The 25,521-nt window shown below is 34.2% G+C and overlaps 11 protein-coding genes and 1 non-coding gene across 12 annotated transcripts; 6 read left to right on the forward strand and 6 right to left on the reverse strand. All coding sequences in view use genetic code 12, as the record gives it.

Moving 5' to 3' along the window:
* Nucleotides 1-641: 641 nt before the first annotated feature.
* On the forward strand, nucleotides 642-3,854 carry CD36_54300 (phosphatidylserine decarboxylase proenzyme precursor, putative [contains: phosphatidylserine decarboxylase beta chain; phosphatidylserine decarboxylase alpha chain]; the record flags this gene model as incomplete). The annotated part of the gene is made up of 1 exon (XM_002420680.1): nucleotides 642-3,854. One exon carries the CDS (start codon nucleotides 642-644, stop codon nucleotides 3,852-3,854), a length of 3,213 nt encoding a protein of 1,070 aa, XP_002420725.1.
* A 1,075-nt stretch (nucleotides 3,855-4,929) lies between these two features.
* Nucleotides 4,930-7,176, reverse strand: CD36_54320 (methionyl-tRNA synthetase, cytoplasmic, putative; the record flags this gene model as incomplete). Its single annotated transcript, XM_002420681.1, has 1 exon — nucleotides 4,930-7,176. The coding sequence occupies one exon, from the start codon at nucleotides 7,174-7,176 to the stop codon at nucleotides 4,930-4,932; it is 2,247 nt and encodes a 748-aa protein (XP_002420726.1).
* A 227-nt stretch (nucleotides 7,177-7,403) lies between these two features.
* On the forward strand, nucleotides 7,404-8,756 carry CD36_54330 (glutamyl-tRNA(gln) amidotransferase subunit, mitochondrial precursor, putative; the record flags this gene model as incomplete). The annotated part of the gene is made up of 1 exon (XM_002420682.1): nucleotides 7,404-8,756. The coding sequence occupies one exon, from the start codon at nucleotides 7,404-7,406 to the stop codon at nucleotides 8,754-8,756; it is 1,353 nt and encodes a 450-aa protein (XP_002420727.1).
* A 290-nt stretch (nucleotides 8,757-9,046) lies between these two features.
* On the reverse strand, nucleotides 9,047-9,889 carry CD36_54340 (GTP cyclohydrolase I, putative; the record flags this gene model as incomplete). Its single annotated transcript, XM_002420683.1, has 1 exon — nucleotides 9,047-9,889. The coding sequence occupies one exon, from the start codon at nucleotides 9,887-9,889 to the stop codon at nucleotides 9,047-9,049; it is 843 nt and encodes a 280-aa protein (XP_002420728.1).
* A 435-nt stretch (nucleotides 9,890-10,324) lies between these two features.
* CD36_54350 (cell wall biogenesis protein phosphatase, putative) lies at nucleotides 10,325-14,146 on the reverse strand (the record flags this gene model as incomplete). The annotated part of the gene is made up of 1 exon (XM_002420684.1): nucleotides 10,325-14,146. The coding sequence occupies one exon, from the start codon at nucleotides 14,144-14,146 to the stop codon at nucleotides 10,325-10,327; it is 3,822 nt and encodes a 1,273-aa protein (XP_002420729.1).
* Nucleotides 14,147-15,603: 1,457 nt separating this feature from the next.
* On the reverse strand, nucleotides 15,604-17,028 carry CD36_54360 (DNA polymerase III (delta) small subunit, putative; the record flags this gene model as incomplete). The annotated part of the gene is made up of 1 exon (XM_002420685.1): nucleotides 15,604-17,028. The coding sequence occupies one exon, from the start codon at nucleotides 17,026-17,028 to the stop codon at nucleotides 15,604-15,606; it is 1,425 nt and encodes a 474-aa protein (XP_002420730.1).
* Nucleotides 17,029-17,282: 254 nt separating this feature from the next.
* Nucleotides 17,283-18,953, reverse strand: CD36_54370 (ATP-dependent RNA helicase, putative; the record flags this gene model as incomplete). Its single annotated transcript, XM_002420686.1, has 1 exon — nucleotides 17,283-18,953. The coding sequence occupies one exon, from the start codon at nucleotides 18,951-18,953 to the stop codon at nucleotides 17,283-17,285; it is 1,671 nt and encodes a 556-aa protein (XP_002420731.1).
* Nucleotides 18,954-19,658: 705 nt separating this feature from the next.
* tRNA-Ala (AGC) lies at nucleotides 19,659-19,731 on the forward strand. Its single transcript has one exon. It is a non-coding gene; the product is annotated as a tRNA-Ala (tRNA).
* Nucleotides 19,732-20,004: 273 nt separating this feature from the next.
* CD36_54380 (uncharacterized mitochondrial protein, putative) lies at nucleotides 20,005-20,883 on the forward strand (the record flags this gene model as incomplete). The annotated part of the gene is made up of 1 exon (XM_002420687.1): nucleotides 20,005-20,883. The coding sequence occupies one exon, from the start codon at nucleotides 20,005-20,007 to the stop codon at nucleotides 20,881-20,883; it is 879 nt and encodes a 292-aa protein (XP_002420732.1).
* Nucleotides 20,884-21,181: 298 nt separating this feature from the next.
* Nucleotides 21,182-22,582, forward strand: CD36_54390 (subunit of the COMPASS (Set1C) histone methyltansferase complex, putative; the record flags this gene model as incomplete). The annotated part of the gene is made up of 1 exon (XM_002420688.1): nucleotides 21,182-22,582. One exon carries the CDS (start codon nucleotides 21,182-21,184, stop codon nucleotides 22,580-22,582), a length of 1,401 nt encoding a protein of 466 aa, XP_002420733.1.
* Nucleotides 22,577-23,311, reverse strand: CD36_54400 (DNA repair protein, putative; the record flags this gene model as incomplete). The annotated part of the gene is made up of 1 exon (XM_002420689.1): nucleotides 22,577-23,311. One exon carries the CDS (start codon nucleotides 23,309-23,311, stop codon nucleotides 22,577-22,579), a length of 735 nt encoding a protein of 244 aa, XP_002420734.1.
* A 413-nt stretch (nucleotides 23,312-23,724) lies between these two features.
* On the forward strand, nucleotides 23,725-25,290 carry CD36_54410 (cell wall glycosidase precursor, putative; the record flags this gene model as incomplete). Its single annotated transcript, XM_002420690.1, has 1 exon — nucleotides 23,725-25,290. The coding sequence occupies one exon, from the start codon at nucleotides 23,725-23,727 to the stop codon at nucleotides 25,288-25,290; it is 1,566 nt and encodes a 521-aa protein (XP_002420735.1).
* Nucleotides 25,291-25,521: the final 231 nt, after the last annotated feature.

Consider the following 25,521-nt stretch of genomic DNA (forward strand, 5'->3'; position numbering starts at 1 on the left):
AGGAAAAGTAGACAGTAGATTACATGGACCTGCTTGATAGATCATGTTCCTGTAGCAAACAGATTTACTAACGCGTGATCTGCAATAAACCCAGGGATACTGGGAACAAATAAGCAGACAATAATTATAGGGAAAATTAACGAGAAAACTCAATAAACAAATATGCAAGAATCTTAGCAGTTGTATGGTGAAAATGCCCATCAAAACTAAGGTGTGATTTCGGGCAAAATGTTTTACATTTGTATTATGCCTTGTGGTTATATTCACTCGTCAAATTGTTTGTCTTCTTGTCTTTGCTTCGGCATTATTGTTTTAGTTCAAAGCCTTGGGAGAAGAGGAGAAGTAAAATCAAACCTGTATGAAAGAATAAAATTGATTGATCGATTTCAGGTCCACACAAAAACAACTCTGTAAAAAAAAAAATAACCTGAAATAAAATAAAATGCCAGTACTTGTGTGTTTGCTATTTTAAGGGAGTTGATCGTATCTGAGAATTGGATTCAATATTTCATCTATTCCCTACTGTCTTCCATACTTTTTTTTTTCTCTTTTTTTACAGATCTGGTTTCTTTTTTTGAAAGTATTTTTCAATTTAGTATTCATTTGTTTTCTGGCCTAGAAGAATCCAACTCAACCCAGCAATGAGATCTTCTGGGTATTTAAATTCCAACAATGGTTCATCGACGTCTTTGGAATCAAATAATGTAAACAAATCGACCGATAAAAATCAATTGTATCTCAAAGTTGTTTGTAATTGTGCTACAGATTTAGTGCCACAAGGTATTACAGGAACTGGCAGTGAGTCCAAAAAAACTTATTCTTCGAGCAAATCAATCAATCCAGTTTTGGTTGTCCAATTAAACAATACTATTAAATCGACCTCCAAGAAATTAAACACCAATCAGCCAAGTTGGAATGATGAGCTTTACATGCCATTAAAACACCAAGATGATTCATCTTTGTTAATATTTTCTGTGTGGGACAAGCATACTAGATACAAAAACTATCTAGGAGAATTAAGATTGAACGTGAGAGATGTTTTCGTTGATAATGGTAATTTTGTCGATAAGACTGAATTGAAATGGTACCACTTGAATTCCAATACCAAATATCATTCATTTATCACGGGCTCGATTTTGGTTGGTTTTGAATTAGTAATCAAAAATAAAAAGAAGCGGTTCCACAGTTCCTATAACGATAAATTCCAGCAATTGTCTATAGATTCAGACGTTGAATCTGCATTTAAAAGCTGGTTGTCTAATTTGACTAAGCCTACAATTTATTCTGTAAATAACAAAATAAACCCCAATGACCAAGGATTTTATGATGATGAATTGGTGAATGAAGCTGATCTAGAATCCGTTTTGACGGACAAATCCAAGAAAAGCCATTTGAATGTTCCTGGGGTAAATGGTCTATTGTCGGTACCTGGTGATGATTCTAATGATGCGGGTTCCTTTTCCGATACATCATTTCTTTCTGATGGTGGATATGCAAGTGATGCATCTGCTAATTTGTTTGACCACAGAGAGGCGTTGCCCGATCTGAAGAAATCAAGAATAAAGTCCAAAATGAGACTTCGCAGATCAAAACAAGAATATGAAAATTTTGAACTAGCAAGCCGTCAGGTTCTTGGTGTTGTGTTTATTGAAATCGTTTCGTGTGAGGATTTACCACCTTATAAAAACTTCACCCGTACGTCTTTTGATATGGATCCATTTGTGGTTGTTAGTTTTGGTAAGAAAACATTTAGAACTGGATGGAAAAGACACACTTTAAATCCTGTTTTCAACGAACGGTTAGCTTTTGAGTTACTTCCTCATGAAAGTAATTTCAGTATTCAGTTCTTGGTGCTTGATAAGGATCATTTCTCGTTTCATGATAATGTGGCTCATATTTCTTTGCCCTTGAGAACGTTGACTGAGTATGCGACTGCAAAACCAACTGAAGGCGAAAACTCTGATGTCAATACCAGTGACAGCAACAGCAATAGCCAGATAGGAAATGGCTTTACCACTGAGGATACAGAATTCCCAGAAAATGATTCTGTACAAATTATAGAGAATGAGACTCCAAGTAACAAACAGAGTCGTAAAAGATATTTATCTCGGAAAAAGGTTGTTAAGACACATTTAGATTTGAAAAAGTTTAAAGCAATGTCCTTAAGTTTGCAGTTGCATGATCAAAAGTATATTGGTAAATATGCACCCAAATTAAAGATTAGAGTTAGATTTGAAACTTATCCAGAATTGCGCAAGAAATTTTGGAGAGTCTTGTTAGAAGAAAGTATTTCTACCCCAGATAATCGTGACAGTTGCGATTACATTGAATTAATATCTTTGTTAGACACGTTGGGTTGTGTTAATAGTGATGAATTGGTGGAATTATTTTATTCAAATTTGGGGAAACTGTCCTGGGGAGGTGATTTGTTATTTTTTGATGAAATCGTTGATCAGATGGAAACCTACATCAATCAAAATGCTGACAATGGTAAAGTCAAAATATTTGAATTTGAAAAATGTCCAATTTGTAACCAAAAACGAGTTTCGAAAAAGCAAGATTTGGATATAATCACCCATTTTGCTATATGTGCTAGTAAAGATTGGAGTGTGGTTAGTAAATTACTCCTGTCGTCTTATGTTACACCTACTCAGGCTACGAAAAAATGGTTTACCAAGGCATTGATTAAATTGACATATGGGAAATACAAATTAGGTGGGAATTCTGCCAATATCTTGGTTCAGGATAGAATGACAGGAATTATAGTGGAAGAAAAAATGAGTGTTTACGTGAGATTAGGTATAAGATTATTGTATAAGGGATTGGATAAAGCCCGATCGAAGCGAGTTAGAATTTTATTGAAGAATATGTCAATAAAACAGGGCAAAAAATTTGATGCACCACAACTGAAATCAGATATAGCTTCATTTATTAGGTTTCATAAACTAGACCTTGATGAATGTGAAATAGATGATCCGTCACAATTTGCTACCTTTAATGACTTTTTCTATAGGAAACTAAAACCAGGGGCCAGAGAAATTGAAGACGAAAAGAACTCCAAGATTGTTACTAGTCCAGCAGATTGTCGGTCGGTGGTTTTTGAATCAATTGATAAGGCAACGCAGTTGTGGATAAAAGGTACAGGGTTTACTATACCAAAGTTGATTCATAATGATCATCTGATGCGTATATCTTCTTACACATTGGGTATTTTCAGATTAGCTCCACAAGATTATCATCGTTTCCATTCACCAGTCGATGGAGTTATTGAAAGCATTAAGCATATTGATGGAGAGTATTACACTGTCAACCCAATGGCTATTCGATCGGAATTGGATGTATTTGGAGAGAACGTCAGAACAATTGTAACTATTAAAACAAAAGATTTTGGAAATATATACTTTATTGCTGTTGGAGCTATGATGGTTGGATCGATTGTTCTTACAAAAGACACAGGGTACGAAATCTCAAAAGGTGAAGAATTGGGGTATTTTAAATTTGGAGGGTCTACTGTTTTATTGTTAATTGAAAGTGACAAATTTAAATTTGATACTGATCTTGTCAAAAACTCATCGTCCGGTTTAGAGACTCTTCTTCGAGTGGGTCAAAGCATTGGCCATAGTCCAGATATTGACGAGTACAAGCGTGATCATATTTCGTTTGATAAATTGGATAAGAATAAACAACTTCGATTGATTAGAGTATTGACTGGTGGTGACTTAAAAGATAAACATATGCTAAGTAACTGGGAAGCTACCAAGATAGATATGGAAGATTTTCAAGCTATTGAAGACGAAGAAACATTTGATGAGGATATACTTGATGAAGATGCATCAATCAAAAGTGAAGATTAAGGACGTACATTAAGCAAATAAATGAATAAATAGGTAAATACATTAAGCATAGAAATCAATAAATGAGTTTATGATAATTATGGAACCGGGCCATAATAGGTTGCTGGTCGATATAGCTCTTCTTCTTGAAACCCTCTCTCTTCCTCTAGATGTCTAATATGCCACCCTACATATTCCATTTCCTGTTGGATATAGTGTATTTCCTTATGTATTTGGGAATCAAAGTATAGTGGAACAATGAAAACCTTGGTGATAATTGGAGTAATAATGGATCCTGCAACTAATCCTTTGAATGCAGAAGAGAGGTAGGACATATGTGATATGGATTCTGAAATGGAAACGTAAATCAGCCAAAATAAATGGATATATATATATATATAAATAGTAAACAAGTTTTTTGTTTAACAAACTCCCCCCGAAAAAAAAATAAAGTAAATCAAAGATATTAAATCAGAATTAAAGTAAACCTTTCCCAAAAGTAAAATAGATCAACAGCAGAATAATTTGAAATGGAAAAAAATGAATCAGTATAAATAATATTTACAGTATTTATAATGAATTATATCTTTCCCACCCATGTGCTACTATTATCCTTACCATTCGGGATAGATAGGGAAGAAAAATGAAATCAATGAACTAAAACAAAGAATAATCTCCGGGGAAGAATTTTTTTAAAAAGAATAATAATTACACAATACCCTTAGTCTTTGAAATAGAGAATATATAAATACTAGTACATTAATAGAGTCTTTTAACTTTAATGAATAATGGTTAATTAGGTGTTGTTGGTTGTTGTCTTAGTATCAATTGAAAAACGTAATCGGCCCTTTAAATAGAGTGTCAATATAAGAATGATCTATTTTACTTAATTCCCCGCTTATCTGTTGTTATTCCCTTTTTTTTTTTTTTCGTTATCATTGAAGACCATCCGAGGATAATTGAGTCCTCATTTTATTACGTAATCATGACGACTCATGAGCGGAATTTTAAATACGTGTAACAAAGACGACACAAAAAAATGAAAATACTGTCAATTCTGCATATATCTATCCTATATTGTATACTCAAAATAATTTTACTTCTTTTGTTGTCCACCATACAATTTTCTCCATTCATCAATCTTCTTGTCATCAATTCTTGTGAACAAATATTGTGCTTTACCAATACAGTGACCTGGTAACAACACCAATTCAAATTTATTTGTAATTGATAAGGCAGGAGCATTCAAAATTTGATCAATTTTAGCTGTTGTTTCTGGCATAAAAGGGTAAATAATAGCACTAACTAAATAAACCAAATTAATTGCAACAGCAACAACTGCATCTGATTTGGCAGGTTGGTTGGCATACAACGAATTATCCAACTTGTTGTCTTGCAAAAATTGGTTCCCTCTGGATGATATAGCCATGGCAAGTTCTAAACCTTTTCTCAAATTCACATTTTCCATGTTGTCAATGTAACTGGCCAACAAAGAATTAATATCAGTTTCAAACTTGCCGTAATCTGGTATGTTCTTAGTATCGAATTTTGGAATAACTCCATTATATTTGGCAATAACAAACTTAACAATTCTATTAACAAAGTTACCCAAATTGGCCAATAATTCAGAATTGTTTTTAGCAACAAATTCATCCCAGGAGAAATGAGCATCTTGAGTTTCTGGTCTATTTGAGGCCAAGTAATATCTCCAAACAGAAGGTGAGACTCCAGTTTCCTTGGCATTGTTACCAAACACTCCAACACCTCTACTCTTGGAGAATTTGCCGTTTTCATATTGCAAATATTCGGTAGTACTCAAATGGTGTAACTTGGTCCACTTGTCACCAGTACCAATTTGAGAGGCTGGGAAAACAACAGTATGGAATGGAACATTATCTTTACCCATAAACTGATACAAATCAACGTTCTCTGGGTTTCTCCACCATTTGAGATAATCATCGGTGTTTGAATCTTTGAAATAATTAGCAGTTATGGAAACATAACCAATTGTGGCATCAAACCACACGTATAAAACTTTCTTGTCGTATCCCTTCAATGGAACTGGTGTACCCCAGATTAAATCTCTGGTAATACATCTTGGTTCTAAACCTCTTTTAATCCAAGAGTCTGTAATATTCTTAGAATTTTTGGACCAAGCACCCTTTGCTGAAGAATCAAGAACCCATTCCTTCAATGGTTCTTCCAAGTCATTCAACTTAAGGTAAATATGGGTTGATTCTTTAACAACAGGGGTATTGCCATCAACTTTACAACGGGGATTAATCAATTCCAATGGATCCAATAAGTTACCACATTTGTCACATTGGTCTCCTCTGGCATCTTCATAATCACATTTTGGACAAGTACCTTCAACAAATCTGTCAGCAAGGAAAGATTTATGGTGTTCACAATATAATTGTTCTGTAGTTTTTTCTTCCAAGTATCCTTTATTGTGCAATTTCATAAATATATCTTGAGCAATTTCAGTTTGCAAAGGGGTTGTGGTTCTCCCGAAATAGTCAAATCCAATATCAAACCAATCATAGACTTCTTTATGAATAGCATGGTATTTGTCACATAATTGTTGTGGGGTGACATTTTCTTCCAAAGCCTTGGTCTCTGTGGCAGTACCGTATTCATCAGTACCACAAATGAATAAAGTATTGTAGTTTCTATTCTTGGCATAACGGCTGTAAATGTCAGCAGACAAAACCGACCCAACAATGTTACCCAAATGAGGAACATTGTTAACATATGGTAAGGCTGAAGTAATTAAAATGTTTCTTTCGTCAGATTTAGGAAGAATTTTGTTTGCTTGTTTTTTCACTAAATGACCAGTTTCGACATTTTGCTTCCCGGTGTTGGTTTCCTTTTCTCTTTCCACTGGGGTAATTTCTAAAGCGTTTTTGATACCTGTTGCAACTTCTGGTAATTGTGAAAACTTGATAAACCATTCATTTTCTTTATTGTCTTTGAAAGCAGGATATAAACTTGCAAATACAATAATCTGAGAAGGTGTTAGTTCTTCCTTAGCAAACTTTGGTAAACCGGTGATTTTGGCGATTTCATCTTTCTTGTTTGATTTAATTGCTGCATACAACACTTCTTCCTCAAATTGAATAGCTTCAGTGGTGTTGAAGTCGTTGGCTAAGTATTTAACGATTGCATTTGGCTCAACCAATTCAAAACCGGATTTCTTATCTTTTAAAGACAAATTTGATTCAACTTCATTCAAAGCTAATTCCACTTTAGGTTGAAAAGCTGCTAATGCAATAGATAACTTTAAGTTATTAGCCAATGCTAATAATGTGTTACCTTTAACTCCATATACTTCCAAGGACATTATTGTTGTTTGGTGGGTTGTTATAAGTCTATAATGAGTCAATGGGCAAAATTTTTTTTTTTTTTTTTTTTCACCACATTGTGTAATGAGTCCATTGAAAAAGATGCGGTCTCTGGCACCCAAACAGAAATAGTTTAATTCTGAAGCCACATACGAGAATATACTACTCGATCACCCATTAATAAAACAACACAATTGAAAACAAATATAAACTATTTGTTTTGATTATGAGGAAAACAGTAACACCAATCCGTTTATTATCTGACGGTATTCGTGTCAAAGATAAATGGAATAGTTTGATCTCCAATCTTGAAATTGAACCAACAAACAGTGCCGGCCCACTATCTGGAACCACCTATATAGTGAAGGACAATATAGTCACAAACCATGGTTATACCACTGCTGCGTCTAAAATACTATCTAATTACGAATCACCTTTTAATGCCACAATACTAGACTTGTTGTCAAATAATGGTTCGAAACTAATAGGTAAATCAAACTTGGATGAATTCGGTATGGGATCAGCAAACTATAATTCATACTTTAACAAAGTGATTAATCCCTATGATGATACGAAAGTTCCCGGTGGCTCTTCTGGTGGCTCTGCTGCTTCTGTTGCTGGGAAAATGTGTTCATTCAGTATTGGCACTGATACAGGAGGATCGGTGCGGTTGCCAGCAAGCTATTGTAACGTATTTGGATTTAAACCTACTTATGGTCGAATTTCTAGATGGGGAGTTATACCTTACGCCCAGACATTAGATACAGTGGGAATTATAGGTGACAATGTCAATATTATAAAACGTGTTTATGATGTGCTTAATAGGTGTGATAATAAAGATCCCACTTGTTTGCCTGAGGATGTTAGAAAGAAAATTCCAACCACTGAAAAGAAAATATTGACCATTGGGGTTCCAAATGAGTTTGTGTTGAAAGAATTATCTGCCGATGTTAGAGAAGCCTGGGAATACGCACTTACCAAAATATGTGAATTAGGGCATTCAGTGAAGCCTATAACTATAAAGACTATTAAGAAGGCATTACCATCATACTATACTTTAGCAACTGCTGAAGCTGCGTCAAATCTTTCAAGATATGATGGCATAAGATACGGGTATAACACTAACGAAATGGTTCATTCGCCCATAGAATTAATTGCAACCAATAGATCAAACGGTTTTGGTAGTGAAGTGCAGAGACGTATTTTATTAGGAAACTATACCTTGTCTTCTGACTCTGGGGACCATTATTTGAGAGCTACCCAAATTCGAGAGGAATTGTGTGCAGAATTCTCCTCAGTTTTCAACAATTCTCATGTATTGCTTCAGGATGAACAATCACTGAACAATGTAGATTTGATAATGTCACCAACATCAACAAGCACAGCACCTACGTGGGACGAATATGTTTCAGCAAATGAGAAGAATTTCTTAAACAGTTATGTAAATGACGTCCTAACGGTCCCCGCATCCTTAGCAGGGATTCCAGCAATATCTGTACCGGTCAATGGGATCGGGATTCAATTGATGGGACAATTTGGTGACGATGACTTGGTTTTACAATTGGCTGATCAAATCTAGATGTGAATTCTAACTCTCACAATTAGTTGTATATGTATGTACATAAAAGTCAAAATCAAATAATAATAATAGTAATAAAAATTTAGGATTACACGAACATGTAGCTTTATAAGTTGAATTATCATAACGTCGTAAGAAGTGGAACTTGCTTGTTTACATAAAAAAACCATGCTGTACCCATTACCACAATTTGGATTGAAAACATTGAAATGTGAATGCGTAAAAAGAAAATAAAAAGTTGTTGAAATACTTTTATCTTACGCTTCATCCACAAAAGAAATATCCACCAATTATTTCCGCCCTAATAAGGTTAAAAATTCCTCTCTTGTCTTTTGTTGATCACGGAAGCAGCCCAACATACAACTTGTGGTGGTTGAAGAACCGGTTTTCTGAACTCCTCTACTAACCATACACATATGTGTGGCTTCAATAACAACGGCAACACCTCTTGGTTTCAAGATTTCACTTAAGGCCATGGCAATTTGTTTGGTTAGTCTTTCTTGTACCTGGAATCTTCTGGAATACATTTCTGCTAATCTTGCCAACTTACTTAACCCTAAAACTCTTTTATTGGGAATATATGCGATATGAGCTTTCCCGAAAAATGGGACCAAATGATGTTCACAAAGCGAATAAATCTCAATATCTCTTACAATAACCATTTCATCATGATCTTCTTCAAAAACTGCTCTTTTAATAACATCCCTGATATTATCTTCATATCCTTTTGTGAAGTATAACATGGCACGAGCATATCGTTCAGGGGTTTCCAATAATCCTTCACGTGAAGTATCCTCACCTAATTCCTCCAAAATTACTTTCACAGCTGAGGCAATACGTTCTTCTCTTGCTTTAGCTTCTTCTGATGTTTGTTCTATTCTAAGTCTTGCACCTTGAGATGGCCATGATAACCCATCGCTATCAATTGGTGGGTTTAAGATCAATGGAGATGCTGCACGTGTTTGCAAGGGAGTTTCTATTAAATCTCTAGGTAAAAAATTTGGAGATACTAAATTCGATGAAGCAACCAATTTAGATCTTTTGATAGGTACAGTTGATTTTAGTCCTTCTTGAGTTCCATTGGCATCTTCTTCGCGAAGATGGTGTTTTGGATTATGTGATGGATTTGACATTATTAGTGGATAAATATTAAGTGACCTTTTGTGGTGTCTAGTAGGTTACACTCCCTCTCTCGTATAGTATTAAACAACAGTTTACAATTGATAAATTTCAATGAGCGAGCGAGAGAAGAATAATAATCGAAGTCAGAAAATTTTTTTTGGTGCGGTCTTAATTCTATTGCGACTTAATGCGTGTGAAATTTGAGAATGATTTATTTCTCATTTCCAATCGGATACCAATTCATAACCGCTGATAAACTAGATTAGAATCCACCAAAAAAAAAATGAGAGAAAATAAAAGACAATTATATACTATAAAATAACGTAATTATAAAAGACCAAGTAAATAAAATAATAATAGTAAAAAAAAAAAAAGCAACGAAAACCAATATATATATATTTACATAAACACCAAGAGCTTACTCCATCAAACAAAAAAAAACAGCCTTAACGTTCTTCAGCAAATGGATTTAAAACTCTTACTGTCAAACATGGCAAAGCCATACCAATTTCAGCCCTCAATAAAACAGGAACTTGTGTCAATTCCTTAATCACCTGGATGTATGAATCACCCTCAACTCTGGTGATGGTATTTTGCAAATAAGGTTCCAAGCTAAAAGTATTACCACTAGCAGAAATCCTAGATGAAGAATTGGTTCTGATATTCTTAGGAATCTCGGCTTGAGTTGGCGATGAAGGCATAGATCTTGTTTCATCTTTTTCCACTGCATTTAACTCATTACCTTTCAAGGATGGCACTGTTAACTTGGGAGGTTCCAAATTCAATTTAGATAACTTCTCAGCAACTGAATCTGCTGGAGTGGTAGACTTTTCCAAAGCTGTTTTGCTTTGAATCTTGGCTGCTTGTAAAGCAGATGTTCTGTACTTATTTTTGATAGAGTTTCTGTACGACAAAGATGACTTTTCATCTGGTGGGATGTACGTAGCAGAGTCAACACCCTTTTCCCACCAAAGCTCCAAAATTCTTTCACCTTTGTCAAATTCTGCCTTGACCAAAGGCAACTGGTCACCATGGACTCTTTTTTCCACGCCAAACTCTGGAATAAACACATCAAATGATGATTCGTACACTTGGACTACTGTTCCCATGCACAACAACTGGCCAGCGGTTTCACTCATTTCATTGATTGTCTGGGATAACAACAAGTGTATAGCTTGCTCTTGGGCACTAGCAGCACAATCTTTCTTAAAGTTACAATAATCTGTAATTGCCTTCAATGAGTCCAAGTCTTTGTCTTCAACTTGTTTGTTCAAGACGGCTTTTAACTGTCTATGAACAATTAAATCAGCATAACGTCTCAATGGTGCTGTGAAATGTGTGTACAAAGGTAAGTTAAAATAATAGTGTGCGTAACTATCAGCATCCTGCTTTCCTGCAACGTAATATTTACCCCTCGACATGCATTTATAAAGCAAAGTTTCAACACATTTTCTTTTAACTGGATCATCAATTTTCAAGATAGAATTTTGCAAAGTAGACGAAGTTGTAGTATCAATCTTGAATCCTAAGCTTGTTGCCTTCCTAACAAATGTTTCCATTTTCTGTAATGTAGGTAATGGGTGACGACGCAAAATTGCTTGATCACCTAATCCAGCATGTACTTTTGCAGCAATAGCAGAATTCACTTTGTGTGATATTTCTGAAATTACATCAAATGCTAAGGAATCCTTGAATATGTTCAAATCTAACCGAACTTTTTCGTCATCCAATTGGTCTAACAATGTCAAGTTAGGGGTGATTCCGAGTGAACGGTTCGATAAACGGTGACGACGGAACTCTTTTGCAATCAAGCTAAAAGTTTTCACATAATCTGAAGTTGCTGAAGAAATGCTATCAACTGATTGGCCCAGTAAAATGGTGTCAAATGCATCATAAGTAACCAATTGTTTAGGAACAATTACAGATTCATGGATGTACAAGTCTTCGACTTCAAAATTACTAGTATCAATTTCAAAAACAACCGATACAGCCAAGTTTTTCTCATTTTCTTTGAAAGATACCATTTTGTTGACTTGCTTGGGGAACAAATTTACTGTTTTTTGAGGAAGGAAAACAGAAGATGATCTCTTCTTCGATTTGCGATCCAATGACGAACCTGGTTTAATAAAATATGCAATATCGGCAGCATGGAATCCCAATTCAATTTTGGTATTGGAGATTCTTTTAACGTGCAAGGCATGGTCAACAAACTCGCCATTCTGAGTGAATGCAATTATATAATCATTCAAGTATTCCTCTCTTTGTGCGCCCTCAAACTCGGGTTCAATCGGAGGTAAATCGTAGGCATTAACAGACACAATGTCGTTCTCATCATCATCATCAGGATATTCGTCACATAAAAAGTTATTGTCCCTCAAAATTGAATCGATTTCAGTTTCAGGGGAGTCAATTGGTCCTAAATTGCTTACCAACGTACCAAAAGGATGTAAGGAAGTAATTGGCCATCTCTTGATGGAAGCAACAAATAATCGATCAGCATACTTTTCGTGGTTTTCAACAAAATCCTTTGGTGCCTGTTCAGTTGGAATTGCAATCAAAGGCACTTTTTTATCAGTAGGTTTGAACCAAACAATTTTTGGTGCTTTGGGGTTTTGAACGGTAGATTCTTTGCCATTTTTCTTGTCTCTGGCTGCTTGAGCTGCTTGAGCTGGTCTTAAAAGACCCAAAGTACCAGCAAACAACTGACCAGGAATTCTGTCAACAACAGCTACAACATGACCAGCATAAAGAGGTTTAATTTCATCGTTAATCTCCTCTTCTTCAACCAACAACAATGATTGACCTTCCACTTCAACATCATCATTTTTCTTCATGGTTGGTCTTTGTTTCAAGGAACCTCTTCTGGCAAGTCCTCCAGTTTCCTCTTCATTAGAACCGGCACCATCTTCTTTTGAAGTGCCAGTTACTGAACCTTCAGCTGTGTTTGGTGCAGAAGTTGCGTCATTGTGTATATCATCTGTTAAAGGTCTCGAATTCAAAGTGTTGTCCTTTCTTCTTTTCTTTTCTTCTTTTTCCTTCTTAGACTCCCATACTTCATCGACTATCAACAATTCAACTGCAACCAAATCACCTTCCAAAGCACGATTACGATCTTTTGAGCCACAAATAAAAATGTCGGCATCTAGCAAACCGTCAGTGGAAACATATGCATCGGATCTATTCTTTTTGTTAACTCTCAAAGTACCAGTAACCAAGCGTCCTTCATTGATTAATTCAGGTAAAGACGATTGGGGCAAGTAAGGAGCAAAAAGAGTTTTTCTTCCGTTGTTTCCTCCTCCTTGATGGCCACCTTGTTGACTGGAATTATTTGATCCACCATTGTTTGGAAGAAATTGTTGTAATGAGGACACAGAAGATCCACCACCATATGAGCTATTTCGTGGTTTATGGCCAGGGGTGAACCCAACTTGAGGGGGTTCCAATAAACCACCCAGTCTTTGCTGTTGTTGTGGAGATTGTTGTTGAGCTCTCCAGTTGGAGTTTATCCCATCTGTATTGTTGTTTCCACTACCACGAGATGCAGTTCGGAAATGAGACGATCTTCGATTATGGCCACGATCGGGTGATTGTGTAACGGTAAAGTTGGGATTTGGAGGCAACAAACTATTACCCCTGTTATCGTTTGATTGATCTGGTGTTGGTGGGAACTTGAAAGATTGTTGCCCATATGCTAATGATCTTGAACGATTGTGTGATGATGATTGACCAGAGCTATCTCCTTGATCACCACTAGATGGTGGAAATTTAAAAGACCCAATGTCGTCAGACAGGTCAACCTTGACTTCACTGGGAATTGTTGGGCTTAAACTGTTTCTGTTGCTTTGTTTTTGATTTGCTGCTGCCTTAATTGCTTCATTCAACCCCAACGAGTGTCTTCTTGAATGTCCATGAGCAGTTCCTCCCGACCCAGAGCCAGTACGTCTATGGGTGTTGATGGACGAGGATCTTGAGTGAGACGATCTATTACCTCCATACCCAGAAGATATTGGAGGTGGGGCCAATTCTGAGCTCCCTTGAGCTAAAGGGTATGTGAATTGCTGTTGTTGCTGTTTTTGTTTCTCCTCTAAAAGCTTCTGTTGAGCTTGCACTTCTTCCAATTGACGTTGCAAGTTATATTGCTCAACCATCAAGTTGGTTAATTCGGATGGAGAACGTCTATGTGCCACATGCAAGTTTTTCCCCTTTCTGCTGGAAACCCTAGCCGGGGCATTATTGTTGTTGTTGTTGTAATCTTGTGACGAGCTCATGTGTGTATCAATCTATTAAAATGGTCGTAAAATGGAAAAAAAAATGCCTTAATTAATAAACTTAATCAAATAAATGTGGAAACTTAAAAATGAATAAAAAAAATAAAAGCAATTGGTTGAATGATCAAGTGTATATATGTATAGTTGAATTTTTTTTTTTTTTTGCATAAAATGTTGAAAGAAAAAAAAAAACTATCAAGAGACGAAAATGGTTGTCCCACTAAATTGTAATAAACTGTTGACCAGGTAATTTTTTTAAATGAATGAATCAACCAAATATGAACAAAGATTGAGATTAATATAAGAATAAATTGATTGTAGACTTTAGAGTATTTTTCTCTTTTTTTTGATATGAACAAGTTGAAGTAGTTTTTTTTTTAGTGTGGTTTTCTTCTTTTTTTTTTTGCCTTCTTAAATGACTCTTGTAAGTCAAATATTACAATTGACTTTGAGGGATATGAATTTGATATTGTTGTAAATGTATATCAATTACCGGGGATATATCCAAATGATAGGTTGATCTTTTATGAAGAAAGGGGTTGGAAAACAAGTGGGATCCAGTGATTGATTACGTGGTAGTAAATGAATTGGAATATTAAGGAATGAATTGTGGGTTGTTTAGAGGCCTAAAAAGAAAGAAAGGGAGTGAAGGGAAAAAAAAAAAAATGAGGATTGGAATGAAAGAGTGAAAGAAATTAATGACAACGAGAGAGACCGAGAGAAAGCAAAAAACAAAAACATTTCCTGCCATTGTACACTAACCAAATTTCATCGAATTGTTTTTCACACCCATCCACACAATTTATTTTTAGTTACTACCCATCACTACGACGAGAAGAAGTTATCCATTTAATATTAATTACATAACAATAAGATCCTTTTTTTTTTCATTTTCCTTCACAGTTTCAGATTGAATTAATATATCTCAATACAAAGAATTTTTACACATCTAGTACTACACTGTAGATCTTATTGTTGTTGTGGTTGTTTTTCCGATCCTCCATTACGTACAAGCAATATCAACAATAATTACGATTTAAATAATAGCAATAGAAAAAAGACAAATCTAAGCTCTATCTACAGGCAACTTTTACAAACACCGCATAAAAACAAATTTATAAATCAATGAGCTTTGTAGTACAATTATTGGTTAGATAAAGGGCTCCCTCCCCCCGTTCCAAGAGTTTCTCTACCATACAGCAATGGATGCTTTTTGCCCAGCAAAAAAAAAAAAAAGAGCAAGATTGTCTGGTGCACCGGCTGTGTATGACATATAATTAATTAATTAATTGCAGCCAATATTAGACACAGTCACTATAGAATATAATAATAAAAGTGTGCATTAAAATCATCCATACATAATATATGTGTATACATGTTGTTAAACTACTTAGTTATAATTGATGTGAAATATTTATTTTTAGAGTAGGCTGAATCTGCCGTTTGCAAAATGATAACTAAATTTCTATGGTGACCACTTCAGTCTCCAATGTATCCAAATCAAGTAAAACAAATTGGCCAGATTCTTTAAACTTAGGGACAGATATTAGTCTTATATTCACACCATCGTATTGAAGGAGTTTGCTGTCATACAGTTGCTGGTTACCAACAAAGTACACATGTGGCAAATCATCACAAAAGATAAAAGGATCATAATTTTCATAAGGGTAGCAATATAAAGTATCTGGTGCTGTTGGGATAAAATTCTGCCACTTGATATTGTTTTCCATGATTTCGATTGAGGTAAATTGGTGATCATTTTGGGGGGCAATATATTTCTTGATATCGTCCACATTTTGGCCACTGGTTCCTAGTATCTTGACAGTTTGTACATCAATCCACTGAGGGTTTGTTAATCTATTCAACCGATCCCCATTGAGAAGTGACGAATTGTTCTTGAAGAGTGACCTGTGTAATGGCTGTTGGGGCAAACATATTTCTGCTGGATCATTTTTCCCTGGCATTACAGCAACTGGTAAACTTACAATAATGTCCGTTATAAATTCGTCTAGTTTTTTAAAACTGTTAGCGTTGTACTTTGAAATATTCTTTGATCCATAATTGTTAGTTGTCACATAGTTCTTCAAATCCATCTCTGCTCTCAAATTCAGTATAGGCATAATAGAATCACCAGCAATTATCAACAGTGAGATTTGACTAGTATTCAATTTGTCTTCAGCATTTCCTAACTCTCCTAAAAGGTATTGTTTCAAAAGTTCCAATTTTAAATCGTACTGACCTTCACCTCCAATGCTTAATCCTGAAACCAAGGCAATCTTTCCTCTTTTGTTTTCTCCAAGTGTTAAAGGTTTCTGTGGTGCACAGTCTGGATATGCAATATCCATTATCTCAAATATCCCCGCTTGTACTTCAATGCCCAATACAGCCACTATACAACCAGTGACCAATAGATTCTTTGTCAAAAAGTTATCGTTATTTAAAATAGCTCTTCCCGATTCGTCTTCAAGCATTACTATTGGTTGTTCATTCTTATCCACATAGGTTACAGGCTCCAATGGCAAAACATCATCGGTACCTTTTTCAACATCATTCAAGATATCAAGTTTGTATTTGGCATCGCAAAACACCGTTCCAATCACCCAGCACAATTTCCCACTGGCGATGTCTAATATTTTATCTTGCTTTTCAATCATGTTTCCATTTATTTTCTTGGTTCCGTGACCCCACTTTTCCATGGCGGTCTTATGAGCTCGATCTCTCAAGTTCTTTAAACGGTATTGATACATGGAGAAATATTGTTTGGCATATTTTCTGCTGCCTGGTTTGAGGAAAAACTCATTTCTTTTGGTAAACTCTTCAATGGTTTGTCTGGATACTACAGATTCATCAACTTCTTTATTGTAATATTGTGAGGAAGACATTAGTGGAGTGGGTTCACAACGAAGATGATGATTTACGTCAACAATTTTTTTTTTTTTTTTTTTTTTTTTTTCTTTTTATCTTCAATATTTGTTTCCCACCACGAAATTTACTATAGACGCGTTTTATATTTGTAATGGCGTATGAATTATTGGAAGGAATTTGCGACGTCCATCCATTATGACAAATTTGAAACTATTGTTACTATTACTTCTATTTAAAGATATGACCTAATAATATATATATGTATGTGTGTTTATGACCTTTTTTGCTTTTTGGTTTTCGTGCCACCAATACTCAAGTTGACTCTTGGTACTTGATCTAAACCAAAACTAGCACTAACTTTCTTTAAATCCAATTTATCAATTTGATACACAGTTTTTAATCCATGGGAAGCATAAGCTTGCAAATATGCTCTGTACCCATCTTTGGCAGATTGATTCAACAAATAATTGGTTTTGATCAATTTTGTCAATTGAGATTGGATGTTGGCAATCTTATTAGCAGGGAACTCGTATTCATTCAAAGGTACTTTGGCAGCTTTCAAGTATCTTAAAAATCCCAATTCCGATGGAGTCAAAAACATCAATGATTTACCTTTCCCTTGAGTTCCTCTAGCTGTTCTTCCAACACGATGAATATAATCTCTTGGATCATCTGGTGGATCAAATTGAACAATCCAGTCAACTGCAGGAATATCCAACCCTCTAGCAGCAACATCTGTGCATACTAATATTCCTTGTTTAGCATTGCAAAATTCGAAAAATGTGTTTGTACGCTTTTGTTGCTTTTGTTTACCATGTAAATCCAATACTGGTAAGTCAATATAATTCAATAATTCACTGTAAAATTTGACACTATTACAGGATGACAAAAACACAATGATTTTTTTCTTGACGTTTCTTTTTAAGAAAGAAAATAATAATAAAAATCTCTTGTCAGAATCACAGACAACATACCCTTGTTCTAACCCATCAGCAGTTGATACATCTTTTTCGGGCACAACATTTATGTATAACGGACCTGGTCTTAATGAGATTCTCGCTAAATCTTCCACTTTTGTGGTTTGGGTGGCAGAAAACAACATTGATTGTCTGTTTTCATTAGGTAAAACTTTGATGATTTGTTTCATTTCATCTTCAAACCCAATTTCTAAAATTCTATCGGCTTCATCAATTACCAAGGCTTTTAGATTACTAAACACAAATTGGGTATTTTTCAAATGATCCAATAATCTACCTGGAGTAGCCACTAATAAGTTGACACCTTTCGACAATTTTGTGGCTTCTTGTCTTCTATCGGCCCCTCCAATAACTATGCCACAAGTTTGAGAATGGAATTGCATTAATTCACGAGCAACACCAAAAATTTGTAAAGCTAATTCTCTAGTTGGGGTAATTATTATCACTGCAGTACCATTTCTTGGTTTGATTTTCAAGGAATATAATAATTCAATTGCAGGAATCAAAAATGCCAATGTTTTACCAGATCCAGTTTTTGCTGCTCCTAAAACATCTCTACCAGCCAATAATGGTGGTATCGTTTTAGCTTGAACTTTTGTCATTTTAGTAAATCCCATTTCTTTGATGGCTCTCATGGTTGGTTCAGACAAATCGGCATTTTCAAATAATACATTCTCGGAATCATCCTCGGTAATTTCTTTGGATACTTGCGGTTTGGTTAATTTTTCAAGTTTGGCTTCATCCTTTGCCTTTTGTTTTTCTTTCTTTGATTGTGATTTTGATTCAGGATCTTCAATATCGTCACCTAATAATCCTGCAACTTCATCAAAATCAGCATCTAATTCTTCAACTACTTTTTCATTATCTTCAACTTCAGATTCTGAATCTTCATGAGATCTTTTTCTCGACACTTTTGAGGTTTCAGATTTCTTATGGTTGCCTTTCAGTTTGGAAGTCTTTGCCATTTTTGTTGTTGGTAAGAAAGAGTTGTGATAAATAAGATACGTCAGGTCATCTCTCATCAACTAAAAACCCGAAAAAAAAAAAAAAAAATTAAAAAAAAAATCAAAAATTGGGAGAAGCTCTTCCCAAAGAGTCGTGCGCATAGTCGCAAAACCCTATTTTTGCAGCTCTTTCTAAATCTCCATAAATGGTTTCTGTTATATAGAGACAAAGAGATTTTGCTGTTGCTATTTCAGTTCAAATGGATAGAATTGTAAAATATAATTAAAACATCGGTTGCCTGAAATTTTCAATTCTAGCTACTAATTGTGTGTACGAGAAATCAAGAATTGCTATGAAAAGTATTTTTGGCAATACAGAGATGTGATTAACATAATGGTCTAATAATGATTGTATCCATTACTTTGTTGTTGTTTTTGAGACTGATCTTGTTGCATTTATTGTTTTGATGGTGAAAGTCTGTTGAAAGTATGTTTATACAAAATTTATAGAAAATTTCAACACAAATTTTGGCAAAATAAAATAGAATTACTATAAACCATAATTTTTCTTCCAAAATTAGGCTTAATAAAGCTTATTTATTTAAGCAAGTTGAATGACAGTTTTTTGATCATTAAAATGTTGCTTTCAAAAGTGATTAAATTATATTGATAGTAAAGTGTTTAAGCAGAGTGACAAAATGCCCAAAATCTAAGGAGCATCAAAATGGGCGTGTGGCGTAGTTGGTAGCGCGTTCCCTTAGCATGGGAAAGGTCATGAGTTCGACTCTTATCTCGTCCATTCATTTTTTTTTTTTGATAAACTTTTATTTTACATCTATGTATTAAAGAATGATAGTTGATACAGTCAGCTAAAGATCATGTAATTGAGTCTAGGTAGATGTACAATTCTTTTATTTTTTTTTTTTTTTACTTCAATACACGTGATCGTAAATGTTCTCCACATCGGAATCATAGGAGAAAAAAATATGGAAGGCCACCAACACCACCAAAAAATAATGATTAAAAGTTTACTCTAGGATCACCATTCAGTCTTTTAACTAACCACTATTAAATGTTTTGTCGTTCAAGAACAATATCGGTTAAGCATTTGCAATCTTTCAGATCATTTGCAACACGCTCATCTTTTGATTCACCTTTCGACCATCTTCCTAAATTGAATAACCGTTCATGGTTTAATTGGAAAACAACCACAGCCTTTTTTTTATTAGGTTCTTACTTAGCATATAATGAAACTTTATTTAATTATTATGAGAAATACACTGAAATAGATGAAAAAGACCCTAATATCAAGATTTTGCCTATGCAATTGGAATATAAATTGAAGAACTTGCCTATATATCAACAATTGGCTCATCCCAAAAATTCACATCAATGGTATAAATTACAAAGTTGGGAAAATCTCGATAGAAACATTTTAGATAATCAGACCAAAGTTAAAAAGCAAGATGAATATCAAGAACCAACATTGACAAACCAAACATTGAATAAACCTGGAGGGATTTTAATAAAACCCGTCATTTTTCACAATATAGAAACAGATGAAGGTGTTCATATTGTACATGCTGGATATAGATTATGTGGATATCCATTTATTATTCATGGTGGAATAATTGCAACATTATTGAATGAAACTTTTAAAAGAAATGCGTCTTTATCGAAATATACTACATCGAATTTAAAAGATGATTTCAAAGTTGAAAATTTGATTATTAATTACAAGCGCCCCACTTTAGCTAACCAATTTTTGATAGTTAAAACGAAAAAGAAAGAAAGTCCTGAAAATGACAACAGGACAATAGTTTTGGAAAGTGTTATTGAAGATTCAAAAGGTAAAGTATTAGTTAAAAGTGAGGCTTTATTGCACGATACTGGAAGAGCAACAAATAGGATTAAACAACAAACTGAAAACTCAAAGAAATCATGGTGGTAGAGTTGTATCGGTGTATTGCTGCAGAGTGTATTATACAGATTAAGTAGTAGATATTTATTATTCCATAGAAGCAGTTTTTAATATGTTAATTAGGAATGACTGTATTTTTTTTGGCGGGGGTGTAGTAGTAATAGACAGCAGTAGCTATGTATTACAATTGCGCAATGTATTGAGAAACAATCAACAACAACAACAACAAACAGTATCTTGAAGCGAGATATATTTTTTTTTTTTTTTTATTTTTTTTTTCAAATTTTCAGAAACAAAGTTATTCTCATCCATCTCATAATCCCCACCAATGAATAAGGAAACATCTGAAGAACCTTCAATTGAACCTCAAGTTCAAGGTAACGAATCCATTGAAGAGACTCAACTGGAACATACTTACTCAACACGATCGAAAGAAAGGAAACGAGAAGAAGAACTTCAAAGGAAATCCCAATTAAAACAAAAACAACATAATGTAATAATCCATCCTAGATTGAAACCTGTCCCTTTCAAAAATCTGGATTTAATTCCTGTTTCTTTACCAGAACCAAATGCAGCAACAACAATAAATGAAATTGAATTTTTCCAAACAGAAGATTTACCATTAAATAAACGCGGGTTTAAATATAAACATTGTCGACCAAATCCCAATTTCCCTTCTAATTTGTATTCAACAACTGATGTTCCACCTTATCATGTATGTACAAGTTTATTTGATAGATCTTCAGGTGTTTTATTTAGCAATGACCTAAAATCAATAACAACATCACAAGGATGGAGATCAGCAAGAACAAATGTTTGTATACGTGAAGGGTCATATTACTTTGAATTTAAGATATTGAATTCTAATGAAAAAAGTCATGTTCGAATAGGGATTGGAAGAAAGGAAGCTAGTTTGGAAGCACCAGTAGGATTTGATGGTTATAGTTATGGGTTGAGAGATGTTGATGGACAATTTATGACGATTAGTCGAAGACAAAAGTTGTGCGTTGAGAATGGATTTAAAACTGGAGATGTAATTGGATTTTTGATACAATTACCATCTTTGGAAGAACATCGAAGGGCCATAGAGGAATTTGTCAATGAAAAATCACAATTACAACCAGAACAAAAATTGAAAAAAAGGAAAAAAAAGAAAATAGAAAATGATATTAAAGATAATGTAAAATTCATTGAACATGGTAATATTGTACGAGATCAAATTCCTATCAAATACAAAAATGGGTTATATTATGAACAATATGAATACACAACAACCAAAACAATGGAACATTTACTTAATCCCGTGACAGTTTTCGGAGAGAAAGCAATCATAGAAATGGATGACAAAAGGAAAAACATCCCGGTGATTCCAAATTCCAAAATACGTTTATTTAAAAATGGAGTGGAGCAAGAGTCAATAATTGATTTATATTCATTTTTACCAACAAACATTGAAGATCATGAGGATATTAATTTAGGACCCAATACTAAACAACAACAAAATCCAAACTACCGAAATACTGATGATGGAACATTAGGGTATTATCCAATGCTTTCAGCTTTCCAATATGGTGTAGTTAATTTAAATGCTGGACCCAATTTTGAATTCCCACCGCTGGAACCTGTCAAGCCATTGAGTGATCGATACAATGAACAAGTGGTAGAACAATTTTATTGGGATATCCTCGATGAAGTGGAAGCTGAATATTTAGATAGTTTTGATTTATAATGTAGAAGGATCTGGACCAACACGTAATAAATCAGATTCATCTTCGGGGTATATTTGATTTGTTCTGCAATATACATCGTAACACTTTTTATGAAATGGTTTACCTGAAGGTATGATCCAACCTAAAGTGACAATTTCTTTACATTGGGTACACAACAAGACCTTACCGTCTGCATCAGTATCATCATTGACGCCATATGTCTCAATTAAATATTCTTTCAATTCACAAAGTGTCTTTATAGACAACATCAATCTGTCATCAATGGTGCTTATAAACCAACCATCATCTATCAATCTGTCTACCATTGAATCTGCCTCCATCAAATTCTTATTTGTATTAGTTGAAATAGTTTGATTAGCGTTAACCCTGGCCAATGAACAACGATAGTCACTGGCTTCAATTATATTTCTAATAAGATATTTTATCACTGTTAATTCAGCAGTTGTATACACGGAACTTTCTTGTACGATTTCATCAGATAACGTATTAATGAATATATAATATAAATCACCCGTTATTTCATGAGTTTTCCTTTCAATTTTAAAATTTTGTCCTGATATTTTAGAATTAATCTCAGCAATGTATTGATCTAGTATATTCTTCAGAGCTTGAATTTCCAATTGCAATTTTTCAATCATAAATTTAAATGCCTCAAGTAAAACCCCAGCTTCAACGTATCTGACTGATCTTATGTAAGTGAGTAATAACCTATGGGCTTCAGAATACATTATTTCCTTAATTCTATGAAAACATAACAAAAAAAAAAAAAAAAATGTATTGAAATATTGTTAAAATATGATTCTTTTTTTTTCCTCAAATATAAGAATGATGGTGGGGGGCGCCTTAGTAGGTAGGTAGGGGAGAAGAAGAAAAATATTCGTTTCAGTGTTGTCATACGCGTTTTTATATGTGTGTTTGTATAAATGATTGTTAATTTGTTGCAAAAAAAAAAAAAGTAAAACATAGAAACAATTGCCAAAACAGAAATCTCAAAAAAACAATATATATATATATATATAACCAATCCAAACAAGTACAAACAAAGTGATATCAAAAAATAAGTAAAGTTTTATTAAAAACCTAGAGTGGCGGCTAAAGATTAGACAAGAATACCCTTTCTTTTTTTTTTTTTTTTTTGACAATGTATAAACTGATAATTACATTTTTGATTTTATTTCTCAGATACGTATTGTCAGAATCCATAGACAATCTATATGAAGAAAAAGAAGAAGATGATGATAATGATGGATATGACGATAACAATAGTGATTATGATGGACAAAGACAAAAATGCAATCCTTATCGGGATAAATCCTGTTTAGCTAATGATGAAGCTTTAGGAAGAAAGATTTTTGAATCATTTGCTGAAGGAACCAAATATTTCACCATAACAAGTTCTACTAGAGGAATAAGATTTGGTGCTGAAGGGTTAGCTCTAACAATTCAAGATGAATTTGATAATCCTGCTTTGGTTTCAAGTTTTTATATTATGTATGGGAAAGTTGAAGCAGAAATTAGAGGAGCAGCTGGGAAAGGGATAATTAGTTCATTTTATTTACAAAGTGATGATTTGGATGAAATTGATGTTGTTGAAATATTTGGTAGTGATCCTTATGAATTTCAAACCAATTTTTTCATCAAAGGGAATACCACAACTTATGATAGAGGGAGATATCATGAAATGCATCCTTCTCCATTAAGTGAATTTCATAAATATGGTATTGAATGGTCTCCCGATTTGATTACATGGTATTTGGATGATAAACCTGTGCGTATGTTGGGAAGAAGAAATAAACATGGATTACCATGTTCACCAATGTTTCTTAAGTTTAGTCTTTGGAGTGTGGAAGAAGATGATGAAGGCACAATTGCTTGGGCTGGAGGAGCAGCAAAATTTTCGGAAGGACCGTTTACTATGCACATTAAAAACCTTAAAGTGCAAGATTATTCCAAAGCACTTTCTTATACTTATGGTAATTTACATGATGGTAATTGGTTGGATTTGAGAGCTGATGGTGGTTATTTGTATGAAGGGCACAAGTATTGTCGTCCACCAAAAATGTTGGAGAAACTGAAACCAACATCAAAGACAGCAACAGGCGAGAAGCAAGTGTTTACCAGTAGCAAATTACAAAAAATTGTAACAACAGCAATTAATAAGGAAAGAATCACTAGTTTGTCTTATATTCCCTCTGCTACCAATTCACCTACCACTTGGGATCAATTACTGGAATGGGAAACCGAGGAGGATGAGATGGGAATGGGAACAGGAACAGGAACAGGAACCGATGGAACTGATGAAAATGAAGAATCCGACAATGATGATAATGAAGAGTCAATAACAGCTACACCGAGAAAAGTGTCAACAAGAAGATTGAATATTTTAACCCAATCACCTCAGCTTTCACAGAATGAATCTAAAGTTGCTACAAAAATAACCAACACAACAACTAAGAATATCCATAATACAACAATATCTGTAAAAATCAGTAAAATTGATTCTAAAAAAATAGAAGCAACCTCCATATATTATAGTAGTTCAACACCACAACCAACTTCTAGAGCACGGATGCCATATAATATATTTTTCAATTATCCGGGAAAAGAAAATTCCAGATTTAAATCAGGTGTTTCAAGTATATTATCCACTTCTTTTACTGGTGTTGTGATTGCAGAAATTTTAGTTATAGTGGTTTTGTTACTATAGAGGTTTTTCTTTATTGTTTTTTCTTTTTTTTTTTTTAGTATTATGTAGGAGATTAAATTTTTTTTAATTGTTTAGTATTTTCTACTGTAGTTACGTCGGGGGAGGGAGTGATGGAAGTGATTGGGGGGGGTGATGACCGTGGTGATACTAAAGGAAAGGAATAAATTATTTGAAATTGGTGATGTAATGGAGTCGTGTAGAAAGTGATAAAGGAGATTTACTGTTGTCCGA

This window comes from Candida dubliniensis, chromosome 5, assembly GCF_000026945.1.
Source record: "Candida dubliniensis CD36 chromosome 5, complete sequence".
Lineage (NCBI taxonomy): Eukaryota > Fungi > Ascomycota > Pichiomycetes > Serinales > Debaryomycetaceae > Candida > Candida dubliniensis.